The sequence below is a fragment of the Bombina bombina genome, chromosome 1 (assembly GCF_027579735.1).
Source record: "Bombina bombina isolate aBomBom1 chromosome 1, aBomBom1.pri, whole genome shotgun sequence".
In the NCBI taxonomy this organism is placed as follows: Eukaryota; Metazoa; Chordata; class Amphibia; order Anura; family Bombinatoridae; genus Bombina; species Bombina bombina.
The window spans coordinates 86,267,628-86,288,102 of record NC_069499.1 but is presented as its reverse complement, the minus strand read 5'-3'; the positions used below and the strand labels follow the sequence as shown (position 1 = coordinate 86,288,102).

General features: G+C 41.9%; 1 protein-coding gene across 2 annotated transcripts in view; it reads right to left on the bottom strand.

Moving 5' to 3' along the window:
* The window catches only part of ATG2B (autophagy related 2B), a 516,631-nt gene that overhangs the window by 146,103 nt on the left and 350,053 nt on the right, over positions 1 to 20,475 (bottom strand). For both annotated transcript variants that reach the window (XM_053697497.1, XM_053697498.1), the window contains exons 32-33: positions 19,896 to 20,004; positions 19,609 to 19,803 (exon numbers count right to left, since the gene is read on the bottom strand). In XM_053697497.1, the coding sequence (XP_053553472.1) occupies positions 19,609 to 19,803; positions 19,896 to 20,004 (304 nt within the window). The remainder of the gene's footprint in view (positions 1 to 19,608; positions 19,804 to 19,895; positions 20,005 to 20,475) is intronic.

Sequence of the window (20,475 nt, the reverse complement as noted above, 5' to 3'; positions counted from 1 at the left end):
TGATCAGCAGGAGGAAGCAAAGAGCTCCACAGCAGAGCTGTATATATAGCTCCTCCCTTCCCTCCCACTCCAGTCATTCGACCGAAGTTAGGAAGAGAAAGGAAAAGCCAAGGAGCAGAGGTGACTGAAGTTTAACAAAAATAAAAACCTGTCTCTAGAAAAAAACGACAGGGTGGGCCGTGGACTCATCATATCGTAAAATAAATAAATTTATCAGGTAAGCATAAATTTCCTTTTCTTTTACAAGATATGACGAGTCCACGGATTTCATCCTTACTTATCGGATATAATACCAAAGCTATAGGACACAGATGAAAGGGAGGGACAAGACAGGAACCTAAACGGAAGGCACCACTGCTTGAAGAACCTTTCTCCCAAAAACCGCCTCAGACGAAGCAAAAGTATCAAATTTGGAAAATTTGGAAAAAATGTGAAGAGACGACCAAGTTGCAGCCTTGCAAATCTGTTCAACAGAAGCATCGTTTTTAAATGCCCATGAGGAAGCCACAGCCCTAGTGGAATGAGCCGTAATCCTTTCAGGAGGCTGTTGTCCAGCAGTTTCATATGCCAAATGGATGATACTCTTCAGCCAAAAAGAAAGAGAGGTAGCTGTAGCTTTCCGGCCCCTACGTTTTCCAGAAAAAACAACGAATAATGAAGATGATTGACGAAAATCTTTAGTCGCCTGCAAGTAAAACTTCTGGGCACGAATCACATCCAAGTTATGTAACAGACGCTCCTTCTTAGAAGAAGGATTAGGACACAAGGAAGGAACAACAATTTCCTGATTAATATTCTTATTAGAAACAACCTTAGGAAGGAACCCAGGTTTGGTACGCAAAACCACCTTATCAGAATGGAAAATAAGATAAGGAGAATCACATTGTAAAGCAGAAAGCTCAGAAACTCTGCGAGCATAAGAGATAGCAATCAAAAATAAAACTTTCCAAGATAACAACTTAATATCTATGGAATGCATAGGTTCAAACGGAACCCCTTGAAGAACATTAAGAACTAAATTCAAACTCCAAGGAGGAGCAATTGATCTAAACACGGACCTGATCCTGGTCAGAGCCTGACAAAAAGACTGAACATCTGGAACATCTGCCAGACGTTTGTGTAGCAAAAAAGACAAAGCAGAAATCTGTCCCTTTGAGGAACTTGCTGATAACCCCTTCTCCAATCCTTCTTGGAGAAAGGACAAAATTCTAGGAATCCTAACCTTACTCCATGAGTAACCCTTGAATTCGCACCAATAAAGATATTTACGCCATATCTTATGGTAAATCTTTCTAGTAACAGGCTTACGTGCCTGAATCAAGGTATCAATGACCGAATCAGAGAACCCTCACTTAGATAAAATCAAGCTGATATCCCTGAGACACGATTTCCAGTGTCCAGGGATCCTGAAGTCTCTTATCCAAGCCTGGATAAAGAGAGAAAGTCTGCCCCCAACTAGATCCGGTCCCAGATCGGGGGCCGCCCCTTCATGCTGTCTTGGGAGCAGCAGCGGGCTTCTTGGATTGTTTACCCTTGTTCCAAGCCTGGTTAGGTCTCCAGGTGGCTTTGGCTTGAGAAAAGTTCCCTTCCTGTTTAGTGGCAGAGGAAGGGGTGACTCCTTTGAAATTACAAAAGGAACGAAAATTACTCTGTCGTCCCCTTTGCTTAGATGTCTTGTCCTGAGGGAGTAGATGACCCTTACCTCCCGTAATATGAGAAACTATTTCTTTCAGATCAGGACCGAATAGTGTCTTTCCCTTAAAGGCAATAGCCAAAAGCTTGGATTTAGAGGACACATCCGCAGACCAAGACTTTAACCATAAGGCTCTACGAGCCAAAATAGAAAATCCGGCATTCTTAGCGGCCAATTTGGCGATCTGAAATGCGGCATCTGTGACAAAAGAATTAGCCAGCTTAAGGGCCTTAATTCTGTCCATAATTTCCTCTAAAGAAGTCTCAGTCTTAAGAGACTCCTCTAAGGGCTCAAACCAAAAGGCGGCCGCAGTTGTGACTGGTACAATGCAGGCCGTCGGTTGCAATAAATATCCCTGGTGCACAAAAAGCTTCTTAAGAAGACCCTCCAGCTTTTTATCCATAGGGTCTCTGAATGTACAACTATCCTCAATAGGAATAGTCATACGATTAGCCAGGGTAGAAATAGCTCCCTCCACCTTGGGGATCGTTTGCCAAGAGTCCCGAACAGTGTCAGCTATAGGGTACATCTTCTTAAAAATAGCGGAAGGAGAGAAAGGGATACCCGGTCTTTCCCATTCCCGTGTAACAATTTCCGTCATTCTTTTAGGAACCGGAAAAACATCAGAGTAAGAAGGAATTTCTAAGTATTTATCCATCTTACACAATTTCTCTGGAGGTACCACAATAGAATCAGTGTCGTTCAGAGTCATCAAAACCTCCCGCAATAACAGGCGGAGATGTTCAAGTTTAAATCTGAAGGACATGACGTCCGAATCTGTCTGGGGTAAAGCACTCGCTGAGTCAGACAGTTCCCCCTCAGAAAGGGTCTCCTTACCCCCCAATTCAGATCCCTTGGAGGGTATATCAGAGATACCCATCAAGGCCTCAGAAGTCACAGGAACCATATGAATTTCTGTCCTGCTGTAATATTGGCAACTTAGATAACACTTCTGTGAGTGTAGATGACATAACTGCAGCCATATCCTGCAAGATGAAAGAAGCAGACGCCGATGAAGAACATGGTGTCGCTTGAGCGGGCGTTAAAGGCTGTGACGTTTGGAAAGAAAGTTGTGGCATACCCTGAATCTCATCAGTCTGAGCACCTTCCTTAGACATATCTTTATTAAAAAATACATTTTCTTTACATTGTAAGACTCTCTCAACACAAGTGTCACAAAGTCTAACAGGAGGTTCCATAATGGCATCTAAACACATGGGACATGTATTTTGCTCCATGTCCTCCATAGTAACATATGCAAAGTACAAGCTTGTTCAAGCCCCTTGTAACAATCAGAACTATTAGTGCAGCAGATAATAGTATACTGTGCCTTTAAATAGTAAACGTTTTATTAATAGTGTACTGTGCCTTTAATAATTTTATTAAGCCCCAAACAGGATTAAAAATAGCAGTAGTTAGGTGCGGATCAAATATACGTGCACCTCACATGGGCCCGTTTGTAAACAAAAAACACCAGTCACCCTGACACAGCTCCGCTGTGGCTCCTACCTGCCTCCGTGTGACAACCGATCTCCGATCATCGTGCCTAGGAACGTTTGTAGCCCTCGTGACAAACGTACTTAGGAGCTGCACAAGTACACTTCCAATGTTCACCGGGACTTAACTGAGACGCAACAGCGCTAGAAAGCGCACAAATTCAGTCCCGCCCATTGTGGGCGTCAACAAACACGGAACCCGGGAAAAAACGGCAAAGGCCTTTAAACACAGTTTTGCCCGCAATGTCTCATAGCCCCAGCGTCAGCCACAAACACCATTTTCAGATCTGTCTCTATTAAAACCTAAACAGAGCTATGCCCGCTATTGTCTACATCTGAGTAGTAAATTACATGTCCCAGCGCTTCTGGCTAAAGTTTGCCTAAATGTCTGGCAAAATAAACAATGTGTGGCTTGTCTATCTCGTTCTAATGACATCCAAACATACTGTGTAGGGAGACCCTTTACCAGAGTCCTTAACCCCCAATAACAGAGCACAGTCAGTTCTGAGTATCTGCTTCAAGCCCCAGAAATAGAGACTGCACCTACCTCCATGCTGAGTAACAGCATGAAATTACTCACAGTGTCCAGAGGTCCGCTATTTCCTCCAGAGGTCCTGTGGATAAGAAAGGGTCTCAGGCAAATTCACTAAGTCCATATCCAGGCAGCACCAATAGGGGAGGCGCAGTGAGAGTAAAACCCCACCAGTTCCCAGCATAATTGGTCTTCCAGATGTTGCCCGGTAGTAAAATAGTACACTTTGGCACCATTTAAAATAAAAAATTCTTGATTGAAGAATCTAAACTAACACCTCACTTTACCTCTTCGTATCACTAACACAGGCAAAGAGAATGACTGGGGTGGGAGGGAAGGGAGGAGCTATATATGCAGCTCTGCTGTGGAGCTCTTTGCCTCCTCCTGCTGACCAGGAGGCGATATCCCATAAGTAAGGATGAAATCTGTGGACTCGTCATATCTTGTAAAAGAAAAAGTCCTATACTATTTCCTCCTACATTTACATTTAAGTGGTACTATAGCTTGAATTCTATTTGTTGGAGAGCTTTTTAAGATTGCTGTGTACAAGAATATTAAAATCAAACCCCTTTAAAGAGAGACAACATTACAGCATTATCTAAGGTTTTTTTCTTTCTTTCTCAGTCTATACAGAAAGCATGTGCATCTCATTGAGAAAACATGTCTCCATTTTAAGCATATTTTTGACCTCTGTTGACCATGTCCTGTAAAGCTAGGGGGATATAATAAAGTCATTTTTAGAATTTTAGAAGAAAGTCATTTGAAAATATCAGAGTCCTAATATTTCTGTATGTTGATTGTGTATCTAAAAATGACAAACCACAACTTCTGCTATACGGACATATTCCCTATAACCAAAGATTAATATTCAGCAAAATAAAAATAGGATTACAGTTTCGTAAGTTTCAGCATAAATGTTTATTTGGAAGAGGAAAGTTTACCAAATATACAACCCTGACTACAGCAATCCTACAAAGTAATTGTTTTAATTATTAGATCTAAGTCAAACTTTAAAATGTGCATTTAAGACATGAAATAAAACTGTTCCTAATTTATACACAAGTAATAAAAATGCATATCCAATTGGTGGGGTAGAACCGTAGAAGCTTAAAGGGACATAATACTCATATGCTAAATCACTTGAAACTGATGCAGTATAACTGTAAAAAGCTGACAGGAAAATATCACCTGAGCATCTCTATGTAAAAAAGGAAGATATTTTACCTCACAATCTCCTCAGCTCGGCAGAGTAAGTTCTGTGTAAAAAGTTATACTCAGCTGCTCCCAGCTGCAGGTAAAAAAATTAAAAAAAATGAAGAAATGAACAGCAGCCAATCAGCATCAGCAGTGCTGAGGTCATGAACTCTTTTACTGTGATCTCATGAGATTTGACTTAACTCTCAAGAGATTTCATAGTAAGCTTCCTTTACCTGATTGGTGAAATAATATGAGAGTTCACGAAGCTCATCCCTTCTGCTGTCCTAGGACAGACACACTAAAATGCTGCTTAGAAATCCTTTACAATGGGAGGTGGCTACTGAGGAACTTTTGAGGTACAATATCTTTCTTTTTTACATAGAGATGTTCAGGTGATATTTTCTAGACAGCTTTTTACAGCTATGCTGCATCACTTTCAAGTGTTTAAACATTTGGGTATTATGGCCCTTTAAATGTTTGGATAATAAAAACTAAATTTATGCTTACCTGATAAATTACTTTATTTTGCGATATGACTAGTCCACGGATTTCATCCTTACTTGTGGGATATTAACCTCCTGCTAACAGGAAGTGGCAAAGAGCACCACAGCAGAGCTGTATATATAGCCCCTCCCCTTCCCCTCCACTCTCAGTCATTCGGCCGAAGGTATAGGAAGAGAAAAAGGAAAAGCTAAAAGGTGCAGAGGTGACTGAAGTTTACAAAAAATATAAAGAAAAACTGTCTTAAAAAGAACAGGGTGGGCCGTGGACTTGTCATATCATAAAAGAAAGTAATTTATCAGGTAAGCATAAATTTAGTTTTCTTTTACAAAGATATGACGAGTCCACGGATTTCATCCTTACTTGTGGGAAACCAATACCAAAGCAATAGGACACGGATGAAAGGGAGGGACAAGACAGGAACCTAAATGGAAGGCACCACTGCTTGAAGAACCTTTCTCCCAAAAATAGCCTCAGAAGAAGCAAAAGTATCAAATTTGGAAAATTTGATAAAAGTGTGAAGGGACGACCAAGTCGCAGCCTTACAAATCTGTTCAACAGAAGCATCGCTTTTAAAAGCCCATGTGGAAGCCACAGCCCTAGTAGAATGAGCCGTAATTCTTTCAGGAGGCTGCTGTCCAGCAGTCTCATATGCCAGGCGGATGATACTATTCAGCCAAAAAGAAAGAGAGGTAGCCGTAGCTTTCTGACCCCTACGCTTTCCAGAATAAACAATGAATAAAGAAGAAGATTGACGGAAATCCTTAATTGCCTGTAAGTAAAACGGACCACATCCAAATTATGCAACATACGCTCCTTCTTAGAAGAAGGGTTAGGACATAAGGAAGGAACAACAATTTCCTGATTAATATTCTTATTTGAAACAACCTAAAAACAGAACTTTCCAGGATAACAATTTGATATCCATGGAATGCATGGGTTCAAACGGAACCCCTTGAAGAACTCGAAGAACTAAATTCAAACTCCAGGGAGGAGTAATGGGTCTAAATACAGGCTTAACTCTAGATAAAGCCTGACAAAAAGACTGAACATCTGGTACATATGCCAAACGTTTGTGAAACAGAATTGACAAAGCTGAAATTTGTCCCCTTAATGAACTTGCTGATAACCCTTTCTCCAATCCTTCTTGGAGAAAAGACAGAATCCTAGGAATCCCAACTTTACTCCATGAGTAAATCTTGGATTCACACCAATAAAGATATTTACACCATATCTTATGATAGATTTTTCTAGTGACAGGCTTTCTAGCCTATATCAAAGTATTGATGACCGAATCAGAGAATCCTCGCTTTGATAAAATCAAGCGTTCAATCTCCACGCAGTCAGCTGCAGAGAAATTTGATTTGGATGTTGGAAAGGACCTTGAATGAGAAGGTCCTGTCTCAATGGAAGTTTCCACGGTGGCAGAGAGGGCATGTCTACTAGATCCGAATACCAAATCCTGCGTGGCCATGCAGAAACTATCAGGATCACTGAAGCTCTCTCCTGTTAGATTCGAGCAATCACGCGAGGAGAGGAAACGGCGGAAACACATAAGCTAGGCTGAACAACCAAGGCACTGCCAAGGCATCTATCAGTTTGGCCTGAGGATCCCTTGACCAGGATCCGTATCTTGGAAGCTTGGCATTCTGTTGAGATGCCATCAAATCCAATTCTGCCCCATCTGAGAATCAATGAGGCAAATACCTCCGGGTGAAGTTCCCACTCCTCCGGATGAAAAGTCTGCCGACTTAGAAAATCTGCTTCCCAGTTCTCTACTCCTGGGATGTAGATTGCTGACAGATGACAAGAGTGGGCCTCCGCCCAACTGATTATCTAGGATGCCTCTATAATTGCTAAGGAACTCCTTGTTCCCCCCTGATGATTGATAAATGCCACAGTCGTGATGTTGTCCGACTGGAATCTGATGAATTTGACCGAAGTCAACTGAGGCCACGCCTGAAGCGTATTGAATATTGCTCTCAGTTCCAGAATATTGATTGGAAGAAGAGACTCCATTTGAGTCCAAACACCCTGAGCCTTCGGGGAGTTCCAAACTGCACCCCAGCCCAGAAGGCTGGCATCTGTTGTCACTATCATCCACGAGGGTCTGCGGAAACAAGTCCCTTGGGACAGATGATCCGGCGACAACCATCAAAGAAGAGAGTTTCTGGTCTCTTGATCCAGATTTATCTGAGGAGATAAATCCGCATAATCCCCATTCCACTGTCCGAGCATGCACAGTTACAGTGATCAGAGATGAAAGCGAGCAAACGGAATGATGTCCATTGACGCAACCATAAATCCAATTACCTCCATACACTGAGCCACTGATGGCCGAGGAATGGACTGAAGTGCTCGGCAAGTATTTAGAATCTTTGATTTTCTGACCTCCGTCATGGCTATCAGAGTTCCCAAGAAAGGAACCCTTGTCTGTGGGACAAGTGAACTCTTCTCTATGTTCACCTTCCAGCCGTGGGTTCTCAGAAAAGACAACACTGTGTCCGTGTGGGAGTTTGTCAGATGATATGTTGACGCCTGAATCAGAATATTGTCCAGATAAGGCGCCACCGCTATTCCTCGCGGTCTGAGAACCGCCAAAAGAGACCCTAGAACCTTTGTGAAGATTCTGGGTGCTGTGGCCAACCCGAAAGGAAGAGCCACAAACTGATAATGTTTGTACATGAAGGCAAACCTTAGAAACCGATGATGATCCTTGTGGATTGGAATATGAAGGTAAGCATCCTTTAAATCCACGGTAGTCATATATTGACCCTCCTGGATCATTGGTAAGATTGTTCGTATAGTCTCCATCTTGAACGATGGGACTCTGAGAAACTTCTTTAGACACTTGAGATCTAAAATGGGTCTGAAAGTTCCCTCTTTTTTGGGAACCACAAATAGGTTAGAGTAAAACCCCTGTCCTTGTTCCAATTTTGGAACTGGACAAATTACTCCCATAGTAGAAAGGTCTTTTACACAGCGTAAGAACGCCTCTCTTTTTATCTGGTTTGCAGGTAACTTTGAAAGATGAAATCTCCCTCTTGGGAGAAAGTCCTTGAATTCCAATTGATAACCATGGGTCACTATTTCTAGTGCCCAGGGATCCTGAACATCTCTTGCCCAAGCCTGAGCAAAGAAAGAGAGTCTGCCCCCTACTAGATCCAGTCCCGGATCGGGGGCCGCCCCTTCATGCTATCTTAGGAGCAGCAGCTGGCTTTTTAGATTGTTTACCCTTATTCCAGTTCTGATTAGGTCTCCAGACTGACTTAGATTGGGTAAAATTCCCTTCCTGCTTTGAGGAAGAAGAAGAAGCGGGGGTCCTCCTTTAAAGTTCCAAAAGGAACGAAAATTATTCTGTTTACCCCTCATTTTAACCATGGCCTTTACCTCCTGTAATATCAGAAATGATTTCCTTCAATTCTGGCCCGAAAAGGGTCTTACCTTTAAAGGGAATAGCTAAAAGCTGTTTTGATGACACATCAGCAGACCAAGATTTGAACCACAATGCCCTACGTGCTAAAATAGCAAATCCTGCATTTTTTGCCGTTAATTTAGCAATTTGAAAAGCGGCATCAGTAATAAAAGAATTAGCTAGCTTGAGAGCCTTAATTCTATCTAAGATGTCATCTAATGGAATCTCAACCTTAAAGGGCCACTGTAAGTAAATATTTTCTATGCCTGTTACTAACTAACTACCCCAAATACGCTTTTTATCAATAGCATTTCATTAACATATCTCTACCGTATATCAGAAATCTTGTCTGCAAATTTAATTGTTTTCCAAACCCACTCCATGGGTATCCTTTGCTCTGTACCAATCCGTTTACAATACCTAGGTTTCAAAATGGCGCTTTAAACACAAAGTTATTGGTTTAAGTATTTTGAACATGCAGTGCTGAAAATAGTGGGCAGGATATCATGACATCATCGGCGAATAAAAGATATAACTTTTAGAACGTTATGAAACTTTGTTTTGGAGAAAATATAGGTCAGTAGGTTTTGATTAATGTTTATTAACTTTATATGTTAGTTGTTTAGCTTAAAAATTATAACAGAAAGTAATCCTTTAAGAGACTCTTCTAGAGCCTCAAACCAAAAAACTGCTGCAGTAGTTACTGGAACAATGCAAGCCGTAGGTTGTAAAAGAAACCCCTGATTAATAAATAATCTCTTTAGAAGACCCTCTAATTTCTTATCCATAGGGTCTTTGAAAGCAGAACTATCCTCAATGGGTATAGTAGTACGCTTAGCTAGGGTAGATATAGCTCCCTCTACCTTAGGGACCGTTTCCCATGAGTCCCGAATGGTATCTGATATGGGAAACATTTTCTTAAAATTAGGAGGGGGAGAAAACGGTATACCTGGTCTATCCCATTCCTTTCTAACAATTTCCGAAATTCTCTTAGGAACCGGAAAAACATCAGTGTAAGTAGGTACTTCCAAATATTTATCCATTTTACACAATTTCTCTGGAGGAATCACAATAGGGTCACAATCATCCAGAATCGCTAAAACCTCCCTAAGTAACAGGCGGAGGTGTTCAAGCTTAAATTTAAATTACATAGCATCCAAATCTGTCTGAGGCAAAACATTCCCTAAATCAGAAATTTCACCCTCAGACAGTAATTCCCTGATCCCCAACTCAGAGCACTGTGAGGGAACATTGAAAATAGCTAATACACCCAGAAGCAAGGGCAGAAATAAGGCTTTAGAAGTACTTATATCAACATCTAGTCAAAAGATAGATAAAAATACACTCTAAACCTCGTCACAGCTCTGCTGTGGCGCCTACCTGCCCCCAGAGTACTTTGAATCAAGTTTCCAACCCTTCAGACCAGCTACACAGTCCAGGAGCCACCGAGTTACTGTTTGCTGCTGCTAAGCCTGAAGGAAATGCGCCAAAATAGGCTCCGCCACTTAAAGTCAAAAGTTGAGGTGGGCCCAAACAAATCCGCATGGGAATGCAGTTTTGCACTAAAGTAGAAATACACACACAATACAACCCTTAAGCATAAAACCAATAAGTTTTAAGTGTCAAAAATAAAAAACATAAAACATCGTTTTTTACATTGTCTCCCATGTCACATAATGCCCAAATATCAACTAATGATAAAACAGAATTTATGCTTACCTGATAAATTGCTTTCTCTTACAGGCGTATTCAGTCCACGGATTCATCCTTACTTGTGGGATATTCTCAATCCCTACAGGAAGTGGCAAAGAGAGCACACAGCAAAGCTGTCCATATAGCTCCCCTCAGGCTCTGCCCCCCAGTCATTCGACCGACGGTTAGGAGAAAAAGGAGAACCATAGGGTGCAGTGGTGACTGTAGTTATTAAAAATTAAATTTGAACCTGACTTAAATGTCAGGGCGGGCCGTGGACTGAATACACCTGTAAGAGAAAGCAATTTATCAGGTAAGCATAAATTCTGTTTTCTCTTACTTGGTGTATTCAGTCCACGGATTCATCCTTACTTGTGGGATACCAATACCAAAGCAATAGGACATGGATGAAGGGAGGGAACAAGTCAGGTAACCTAAACAGAAGGTACCACTGCTTGCAAAACCTTTCTCCCAAAAATAGCCTCCGAAGAAGCGAAAGTATCGAATTTGTAAAATATGGCAAATGTATGCAGTGAAGACCAAGTCGCTGCCGTACAAATCTGTTCAACAGAAGCCTCATTCTTGAAAGCCCATGTGGAAGCCACAGCTCTAGTCGAATGAGCTGTGATTCGTTCAGGAGGCTGCAGTCCCGCAGTCTCATAAGCCAAACGGATGATGCTTTTCAGCCAAAAGGAAAGAGAGGTAGCAGTCGCTTTCTGACCTCTCCTCTTACCAGAATACACAACAAACAAGGATGATGTTTGTCTGAAATCTTTAGTTGCTTTTAAATAGAATTTTAAAGCACGAACCACGTCAAGATTGTGTAAAAGTCGTTCCTTCTTAGAAACTGGATTAGGACACAGAGAAGGAACAATGATTTCCTGGTTAATATTCTTATTAGAAACCACTTTTGGAAGGAAACCAGGTTTGGTGCGCCAAACAACCTTATCTGCATGGAACACCAGATAGGGTGAATTACACTGCAAAGCAGACAATTCAGAAACTCTTCGAGCAGAAGAAATGGCTACTAAAAACAAAACTTTCCAAGATAAAAACTTAATATCTATGGAATGCAAAGGTTCAAACAGAACCCCTTGAAGAACTGAAAGAACTAAATTTAGACTCCATGGAGGAGCCACAGGCTTGTAAACAGGCTTGATTCTGACTAGGGCCTGTGCAAACACCTGAACGTCTGGTACAGCAGCCAGACGCTTATGTAACAGAACAGACAGAGCAGATATCTGTCCCTTTAACGAACTAGCTGACAGACCCTTCTCCAATCCTTCTTGGAGAAAAGACAATATCCTTGGAATCCTAATCTTACTCCACGAGTAATCCTTGGATTTAACACCAACAAAGATATTTCCGCCATATCTTATGGTAAATTTTCCTGGTGACAGGCTTTCTGGCCTGTATCAGAGTGTCTATAACTGATTCAGAGAAACCACGCTTAGCTAGAATTAAGCGTTCAATCTCCAAGCAGTCAGTTGCAGAGAAACTAGATTTGGATGCTTGAAAGGACCTTGAAATAGAAGATCCTGCCTCGATGGCAGTTTCCATGGTGGGACCGATGACATGTCCACTAGGTCTGCATACCAAGTCCTGCGTGGCCACGCAGGCGCTATCAGAATTACCGAAGCCTTCTCCTGTTTGATTCTGGCTACTAGCCGGGGGAGAAGAGGAAACGGTGGAAAGACATAAGCTAGACTGAACGACCAAGGCGCTATTAATGCATCTATCAATGCCGCCTTGGGATCCCTGGATCTGGATCCATAAAGGGGAAGTTTGGTGTTCTGACGGGACGCCATCAGATCCAATTCTGGAATGCCCCATAGCTGAGTCAGCTGAGCAAAAACCTCCGGGTGGAGTTCCCACTCCCCCGGATGGAAAGTCTGACGACTTAGAAAGTCCGCCTCCCAGTTGTCTACCCCTGGGATGTGAATTGCAGATAGATGGCAGGAGTGATCCTCCGCCCATTTGATGATCTTGGATACTTCCTTCATCGCTAGGGAACTTTTTGTTCCTCCCTGATGATTGATGTACGCTACAGTCGTGATGTTGTCCGACTGAAATCTGATGAATTTGGCCTCCGCTAGTTGAGGCCACACCTGGAGCGTATTGAATAACGCTCTCAACTCCAAAATGTTTATCGGAAGAAGAGATTCTTCCCGAGACCATAGTCCCTGAGCCTTCAGGGAGTTCCAGACCGCACCCCAGCCTAACAGACTGGCATCGGTCGTGACAATGATCCACTCCGGTCTGCGGAGACTCATTCCCTGAGACAGGTGATCTTGATACAACCACCAGAGAAGAGAGTCTCTGGTTTTCTGGTCCATTTGTACTTGAGGAGACAAATCTGCGTAATCTCCATTCCACTGTTTGTGCATGCACAGCTGCAGTGGTCTGAGATGAATTCGGGCAAAATGGACTACGTCCACTGCCGCAACCATTAAACCAATTACTTCCATGCACTGAGCCACGGAAGGCCGAGGAATGGAATGAAGAACTCGGCAAGTATTTAACAGTTTTGACTTCCTGACCTCTTCCTGACCTCTGTGATTTTCATTTCTACCGAGTCTATTAGTGTTCCCAGGAAAGGAACCCTTGTGAGCGGGGACAGAGAACTCTTTTCTACGTTCACCTTCCACCCGTGAGACCTTAGAAAAGCCAGAACGATGTCCGTATGAGCCTTGGCTCTGTGAAAGGACGACGCCTGTATTAATGTCGTCTAGGTAAGGTGCTACTGCAATGCCCGCGGTCTTAGTACCGCTAGAAGGGACCCTAGCACCTTTGTGAAAATTCTGGGAGCGGTGGCCAACTCGAAAGGAAGGGCCACGAACTGGTAATGTTTAGAATTTTTAGATCCAGGATTGGCCTGAAAGTTCCCTCCTTTTTGGGAACTACAAACAGGTTTGAGTAAAAGCCCAGTCCTTGTTCTACAATTGGAACTGGGTGTATCACTCCCATCTTTAGCAGATCTTCTACACAGCGTAAGAACGCCTGTTTCCTTATTTGGTCTGAAGACAAATGAGAAATGTGGAACCTTCCCCTTGGGGGAGAATCCTTGAATTCTAGAAGGTACCCCTGAGCAAATATTTCTAATGCCCAGGGATCTGATCTGGAACATCTCTTGCCCAAGCCTGAGCGAACAGAGAAAGTCTGCCCCCTACTCGATCCGATGCTGTCTTGGTAGCAGGAGCAGGCTTCTTGGCCTGTTTACCCTTATTCCAGCCCTGCAGGGGTTTCCAAGTTGCTTTGGGCTGGGAAGCGTTATCTTGCTTTGCGGCAGCAGAGGTTGTGGCAGGTCCGCTCCTGAAGTTGCGAAAGGAGCTAAAATTAGCCTTGTTTTTGGCCTTAAACGGCCTATCTTGTGGCAGGGCATGGCCCTTGCCCCCAGTGATATCTGAAATAATTTCTTTCAGCTCTGGGCCAAATAGGGTTTTCCCCTTGAAGGGAATATTTAACAGTTTCGTTTTGGACGACACATCAGCCGACCACGATTTGGGCCAAAGCGCTCTTCGCGCCATGATGGCAAAACCTGAGTTTTTCGCCGCTAGCTTAGCTAAATGGAGAGCGGCATCAGTGATAAAAGAATTAGCCAGCTTTAGAGCATGAATTCTATCCATGACCTCATCATATGAAGTCTCCCTCTGGAGCGACTCCTCCAGGGCCTCGAACCAAAAAGCCGCTGCAGTAGTTACTGGAATAATGCAGGCAATTGGTTGAAGAAGAAAAACTTTGCTGAACAAAAATTTTCTTCAGCAAACCTTCCAATTTTTTATCCATAGGATCTTTGAAAGCACAACTGTCCTCTATTGGTATAGTTGTACGCTTAGCAAGTGTTGAAACAGCCCCTCTACCTTGGGGACCGTCTGCCACGCGTCCCCGCCTGTAGTCATTTTTGGGGAACATTTTCTTAAAGATAGGTGGGGGAACAAAGGGTACACCTGGTCTCTCCCACTCCTTAGGCACAATATCCGCCACCCTCTTTGGGATCGGAAATGCCTCAGTGTATACAGGGACCTCTAAAAACCTGTCTATTTTACACAATTTTTCAGGGACCACCGTGGGGTCACAATCATCCAGCGTAGCTAAAACCTCCTTGAGCAGGACGCGGAGGTGTTTCAGCTTAAATTTAAACGCTAAGGAATCTGACTCTGCCTGCTGAGAAACTTTTCCTGTGTCAGAAATTTCTCCCTCAGGCAGACCGTCCCTCACTGCTACTTCTGAGTTTTGTGAGGGTACTACAGATAAATTATCCAAAGCTTCAGATTGCTCATCCTCTGTATTTAAAACTGAGCTATCACGCTTTTTTGGAAAAAACGGCAGTTTGGATAAAAATGCTGCAAGGGAATTATCCATTACTGCTGCTAATTGTTGTAAAGTAATAGGGGCCAATGCGCTAGAGGTACTAGGCAACGCTTGCGCGGGCGTAACTGGTGTCGACACATGGGGAGAGGAAGAAGGACTATCCTCATTACCTTCCATCAAAGAATCATCTTGGGCTACATTTTTAAGTGTCAGTGCATGGTCATTAAAATGTTTAAATACCTTAGCACACTTTAAACACAAATGCAATGGGGGTACCGCCATGGCTTTTAACCCCTTAACGACCAACGACGTATGGGGTACGTCCCGCAAAAAAATGCAGTTAATGACCAAGGACGTACCCCGTACGTCGTTGGTCTTTGAAAGCAGTGGAAGCGATCCTGATCACTTCCAACTGCTTTCATGTTATAGCAGTGATGCCTCGATATTGAGGCATCCTGCTATAACATTTTTTAGCCGTCCGATGCAGAGAGAGCCACCCTGTGGCCCTCTCTGCATCGGCCATCAATGGCCATGTTCGTTGGTGGGTGGGAGCTGATCCAGGGAGGCGGGTGGGCGGCCATTGGTGGGAAGGGGGGCGGGATCGAGTGCGCGCGCGTGCACGTGAGCATGTGCGCGCGCGTGCACGGGAGTGGGTGCGCGCGCGCGCGCGGGGGGTGGGAAACCTACACTATGGAACAACAGGGGTACTTGGTGGGAGAGAGGGTGGCATCATAAAACATTTTAACGATCTGGGAGGGTGGGAGGTTGGGGGTTGAGGGGGGGCAGCTAAATAATAAAATAAAAAAAATTGATAAAAAAAACATTTGATTTCAAACTGGGTACTGGCAGACAGCTGCCAGTACCCAATATGGCGCATAATAAGGCAGAGAGGGGGGTTAGAGAGCTGTTTGGGGGGGATCAGGGAGGTTGGGGGCTAAGGGGGGATCCTACAGAGCAGAATTATTATTGTTTTTTTTTTTTTTAAATCCCCAAAAAAACTCTTATTTTAGTACTGGCAGACTTACTGCCAGTACTTAAGATGGCGGGGACAATTGTGGGGTGGGGGAGGGAAGAGAGCTGTTTGGGAGGGATCAGGGGGTGTGATGTGTCATGTGGGAGGTTGATACCTACACTAAAGCTAAAATTAACCCTACAAGCTCCCTACAAGCTCCCTAATTAACCCCTTCAATGCTGGGCATTATACACGTGTGGTGCGCAACGGCATTTAGCTGCCTTCTAATTACCAAAAAGCAAAGCCAAAGCCATATATGTCTGCTATTTCTGAACAAAGGGGATCCCAGAGAAGCTTTTACAACAATGTATGCCATAATTGCACAAGCTGTTTGTAAATAATTTCAGTGAGAAACCTAAAATTGTGAAAAATGTAACGCTTTTTTTTATTTGTTCGCATTTGGCGGTGAAATGGTGGCATGAAATATACCAAAATGGACCTAGATCAATACTTTGGGTTGTCTACTACATTATACTAAAGCTAAAATTAACCCTACAAGCTCCCTACAAGCTCCCTAATTAACCCCTTCAATGCTGGGCATAATACACGTGTGGTGCGCAGTGGCATTTAGCGGCCTTCTAAATACCAAAAAGCAATGCCAAAGCCATAAATGTCTGCTATTTCTGAACAAAGGGGATCCCAGAGAAGCATTTACAACCATTTATGCCATAATTGCACAAGTTGTTTGTAAATAATTTCAGTGAGAAACCTAAAGTTTGTGAAACAATTTGTGAAAAAGTGAACAATTTTTTTTATTTGATCGCATTTGGTAGTGAAATGGTTGCATGAAATATACTAAAATGGGCCTAGATCAATACTTTGGGATGTCTTCTAAAAAAAAATATATACATGTCAAGGGATATTCAGGTATTCCTGAAAGATATCAGTGTCCCAATGTAACTAGCGCTAATTTTGAAAAAAAGTGGTTTGGAAATAGCAAAGTGCTACTTGTATTTATTTCCCTATAACTTGCAAAAAAAACAAAGAACATGTAAACATTGGGTATTTCTAAACTCAGGACAAAATTTAGAAACTATTTAGCATGGGTGTTTTTTGGTGGTTGTAGATGTGTAACAGATTTTGGGGTTCAAAGTTAGAAAAAGTGTGTTTTTTTCCATTTTTTCCTCATATTTTATATTTTTTTTTATAGTAAATTATAAGATATGATGAAAATAATGGTATCTTTAGAAAGTCCATTTAATGGCGAGAAAAACGGTATATAATATGTGTGGGTACAGTAAATGAGTAAGCGGAAAATTACAGCTAAACACAAACACTGCAGAAATGTAAAAATAGCCTTGGTCCCAAATGGACAGAAAATGGAAAAGTGCTGTGGTCCTTAAGGGGTTAAACACATAGAACAAGGTCTATCAGTAGGCTCAGACATGTGAGACAGAATTAGATAGCACTCAAATACAGAAAAATACACTTTTTGAAAAAAAACGTTACTGTGCCTTTAAATAATAAACTGCACACACTTTTTTACCAAATCTCAAAAAAACATCCGATCTTTATGAAATTTACACCATATGACCCCAATGCTTTGAAAAGATTGCACACCAAGTTTCAAGTCAATTTACCCCTTATTGCCCAAACCGGAGCAAATTGAAGCCACCAGTTTAACACACTACCCTCCTTGGGGATTAGTTTTGGAACAAAAATAAACCTCCCTGTAGTCCTCCTGCAATCTCTGGACTCTACATGTGAAGCTGCATGAAGCTATCTTGTAAAATAACTGCGCAACAGAGGCGCGAAAATTAGGCCCTCTCCCTCTTCACTCCGGAGTTGTGAGGCCTTCCTAAGCCAAATTAGGTGTCTAAAATTATGCCAGGCGTATAAAACCCCTAAAAAGTGTTCCAAACATGATAAACACTTGTGCAAACATCAGATTATATTAAAAAATAATCGATTTTACCCATAACAGTGTCCACCAGTGATTTAAGCCCTATAAAATAAGCCATCCTTCTATACTGAGTCTCAGAAAATGGGTTACCTTCCCTTCCCACATGGGGATTCTATCAGTCTTCTAGCATTACTTGGTCTTGTTAGAAAAATGACTGATCATACCTGAAGCAGTTAAGCCTGCAAACTGTTCCCCCCAACTGAAGTTCTCTGGTTTCAACAGTCCTGCGTGGGAACAGCAATGCATTTTAGTTACTGGTGCTAAAATCATATTCCTCTCGGCAGAAATATTCATCATTTTCTGCTGCAGAGTAAATAGTACAAGCCGGCACTATTTTAAATAACAAACTCTTGATAGAAGAATAAAAAACTACAACTAAACACTACATACTCTTCACCACCCCCGTGGAGATGCTACTAGTTAGAGCGGCAAAGAGAATGACTGGGGGGGCGGAGCCTGAGGGGAGCTATATGGACAGCTTTGCTGTGTGCTCTCTTTGCCACTTCCTGTAGGGATTGAGAATATCCCACAAGTAAGGATGAATCCGTGGACTGAATACACCAAGTAAGAGAAATATAATATAGGGACTCCAGTAACACCCCTCTTATAAAAATAGGTTTTACTGCTTACCCCATCCCCATACAGGGAAATAATGCCAGCCAGTTCTGATACACCAAGTCTCCTAAGAAAAAAAGTCTGCACATACCTTAAATGCTGCTTGTAGCATGAAAACCGGTCTCCAAACTGAAGATGTCTCATGGTTACCTTCAGAAGTCTTGTAGGAACCAGCGTGGATCTTAGTTACAAATGCTAAGATCATCAACCTCAGGGCAGAAATCTTCTTACATATCCCCCTGAGGAAAATAGTATGCACCGGTACCATTTAAAATAAAAAACTTCTTGATTGAAGAAACTAAAACTAACACCTCACTTTACCATGTCTTCCTAGTATAACACAGGCAAAGAGAATGACTGAGGGTGGAGGGGAAGGGGAGGGGCTATATCTACAGCTCTGCTGTGGTGCTCTTTGCCACTTCCTGTTAGCAGGAGGTTAAAGGGACAGTTTACTCAAAATTTTTCTCCCCTTTAATTTGTTCCCAATGATCCATTTTACCTGCTGGAGTGTATTAAATTGTTTACAAGTAGCTCCTTTACCCTTATATTGGCATTTGAAATAGTTGATTTAGCATGTGGTATCCCCACCTATTCTGAAAGTTTGTGGCCGCAGGTCCCAGCTATAGATAAGCTTTGTAAACATAGCTAGCAGAAGAAATTATACTCCCAGTGGGATATAGCAGAGATAAGGTAATACAATGTTGATTTTCCATTGTTTTCTCCAAGAACTGGTGATTGTTTTATGGACATATATAAGATAAAGAAGAAGGTATATGTATAAAATGTGATACAGTAATGAGATCTGATTATACCTACAAGCTCAACCCATTTTATTAGGTTGTGGCTTCAAAACACAAAATCAGAGCTTTAATATACACAAAAGAACATAAAAAGCTATTTTTCATACATTTTTTTCTCTGCAGTTGGTAAAAAAAGCAATTGTAAACACATTAAGCGAAAAACTATTTTTCAGTATACTGTCCCTTTAATATCCCACAAGTAAGGATGAAATCCGTGGACTCGTCATATCTTTGTAAAAGAAACAAGTTTAATGGTCTAAAAATTCAAAGTGCATTATTTGTTTAGAACAAACTACATCTGGAATTCTGCACTGCTTTACATTTTATAATTCCAAGGCAAAGTATGTAGATAACCCAAAAAAATAGCCCCTCCACTGTATCTATTTTTCTCTATTATAGAATACAAATTTAATTAACAAAATCCAATCTCCCACCTCTTACCATATTGGAATGAGCTTTTCTTGGCATTTCTTTACTGCTGTAAAGATGAAGGAATTTATTCATTTGAGATGAGGCCAGACGATCTCTGATTTCTATATCTTGAACAATGAAAATTTGTCTGGATACAGGCTGTTCCAGTATAGCAACGCCAGTTTCTAGTCCATCCTGGGGATACACTTCATGCTGGAATTTTACCTGTAATAAAGAGAAATCACTCATTCAAAGCAGCTCATAGAAAAGACAAAAGGTTTAGTAAGTTACAAAGAGAACCCGGTTTGATGGTTTACCTTGCAAAGTTGGATTTCCATTAACAGATCTTGGTTTCTTCCACGTCCACCACGTACTAGATTGCTACCCTGTCTGGTGGGCGTGCTAGAAGGGGAGCTGCGAGGACTCCTTAAAAAGAGAAAAATCTCAATATACAAAGAGAAGTGATGGAGTGCATCACTTAAACGGATAGGAAACCCACATTTTTTCTTTCATGATTCACATAGAGAATGCATTTTAAAACAACTTTCTAATTTACTTTTATTATCAAATTTTCTATGTTTTCTTGGTATGCTTTGTTGAATGAGCAGCAGTGCACTACTGGTATTTAACTGAACACATGAGTGAGCCAATGACAATAGGCATATATATGCACCTACCAATCAGCAGCTAGAACCTAGGTTCTTTGCTGCTCCTGAGCTTTCCTAGATAAACCTTTCAGAAAAGGATAACAAAAGAAAGAAGCAAATCTAAGAATAGAAGTAAATTGGAAAGTTGTTTAAAATTGTGTGTTCTATCTGAATCATGAAAGACAAATTTTGGGTTTCATGTCCCTTTAAGTACATTGAAACAAAAAATGTAAAGAACCTGGAGAACACA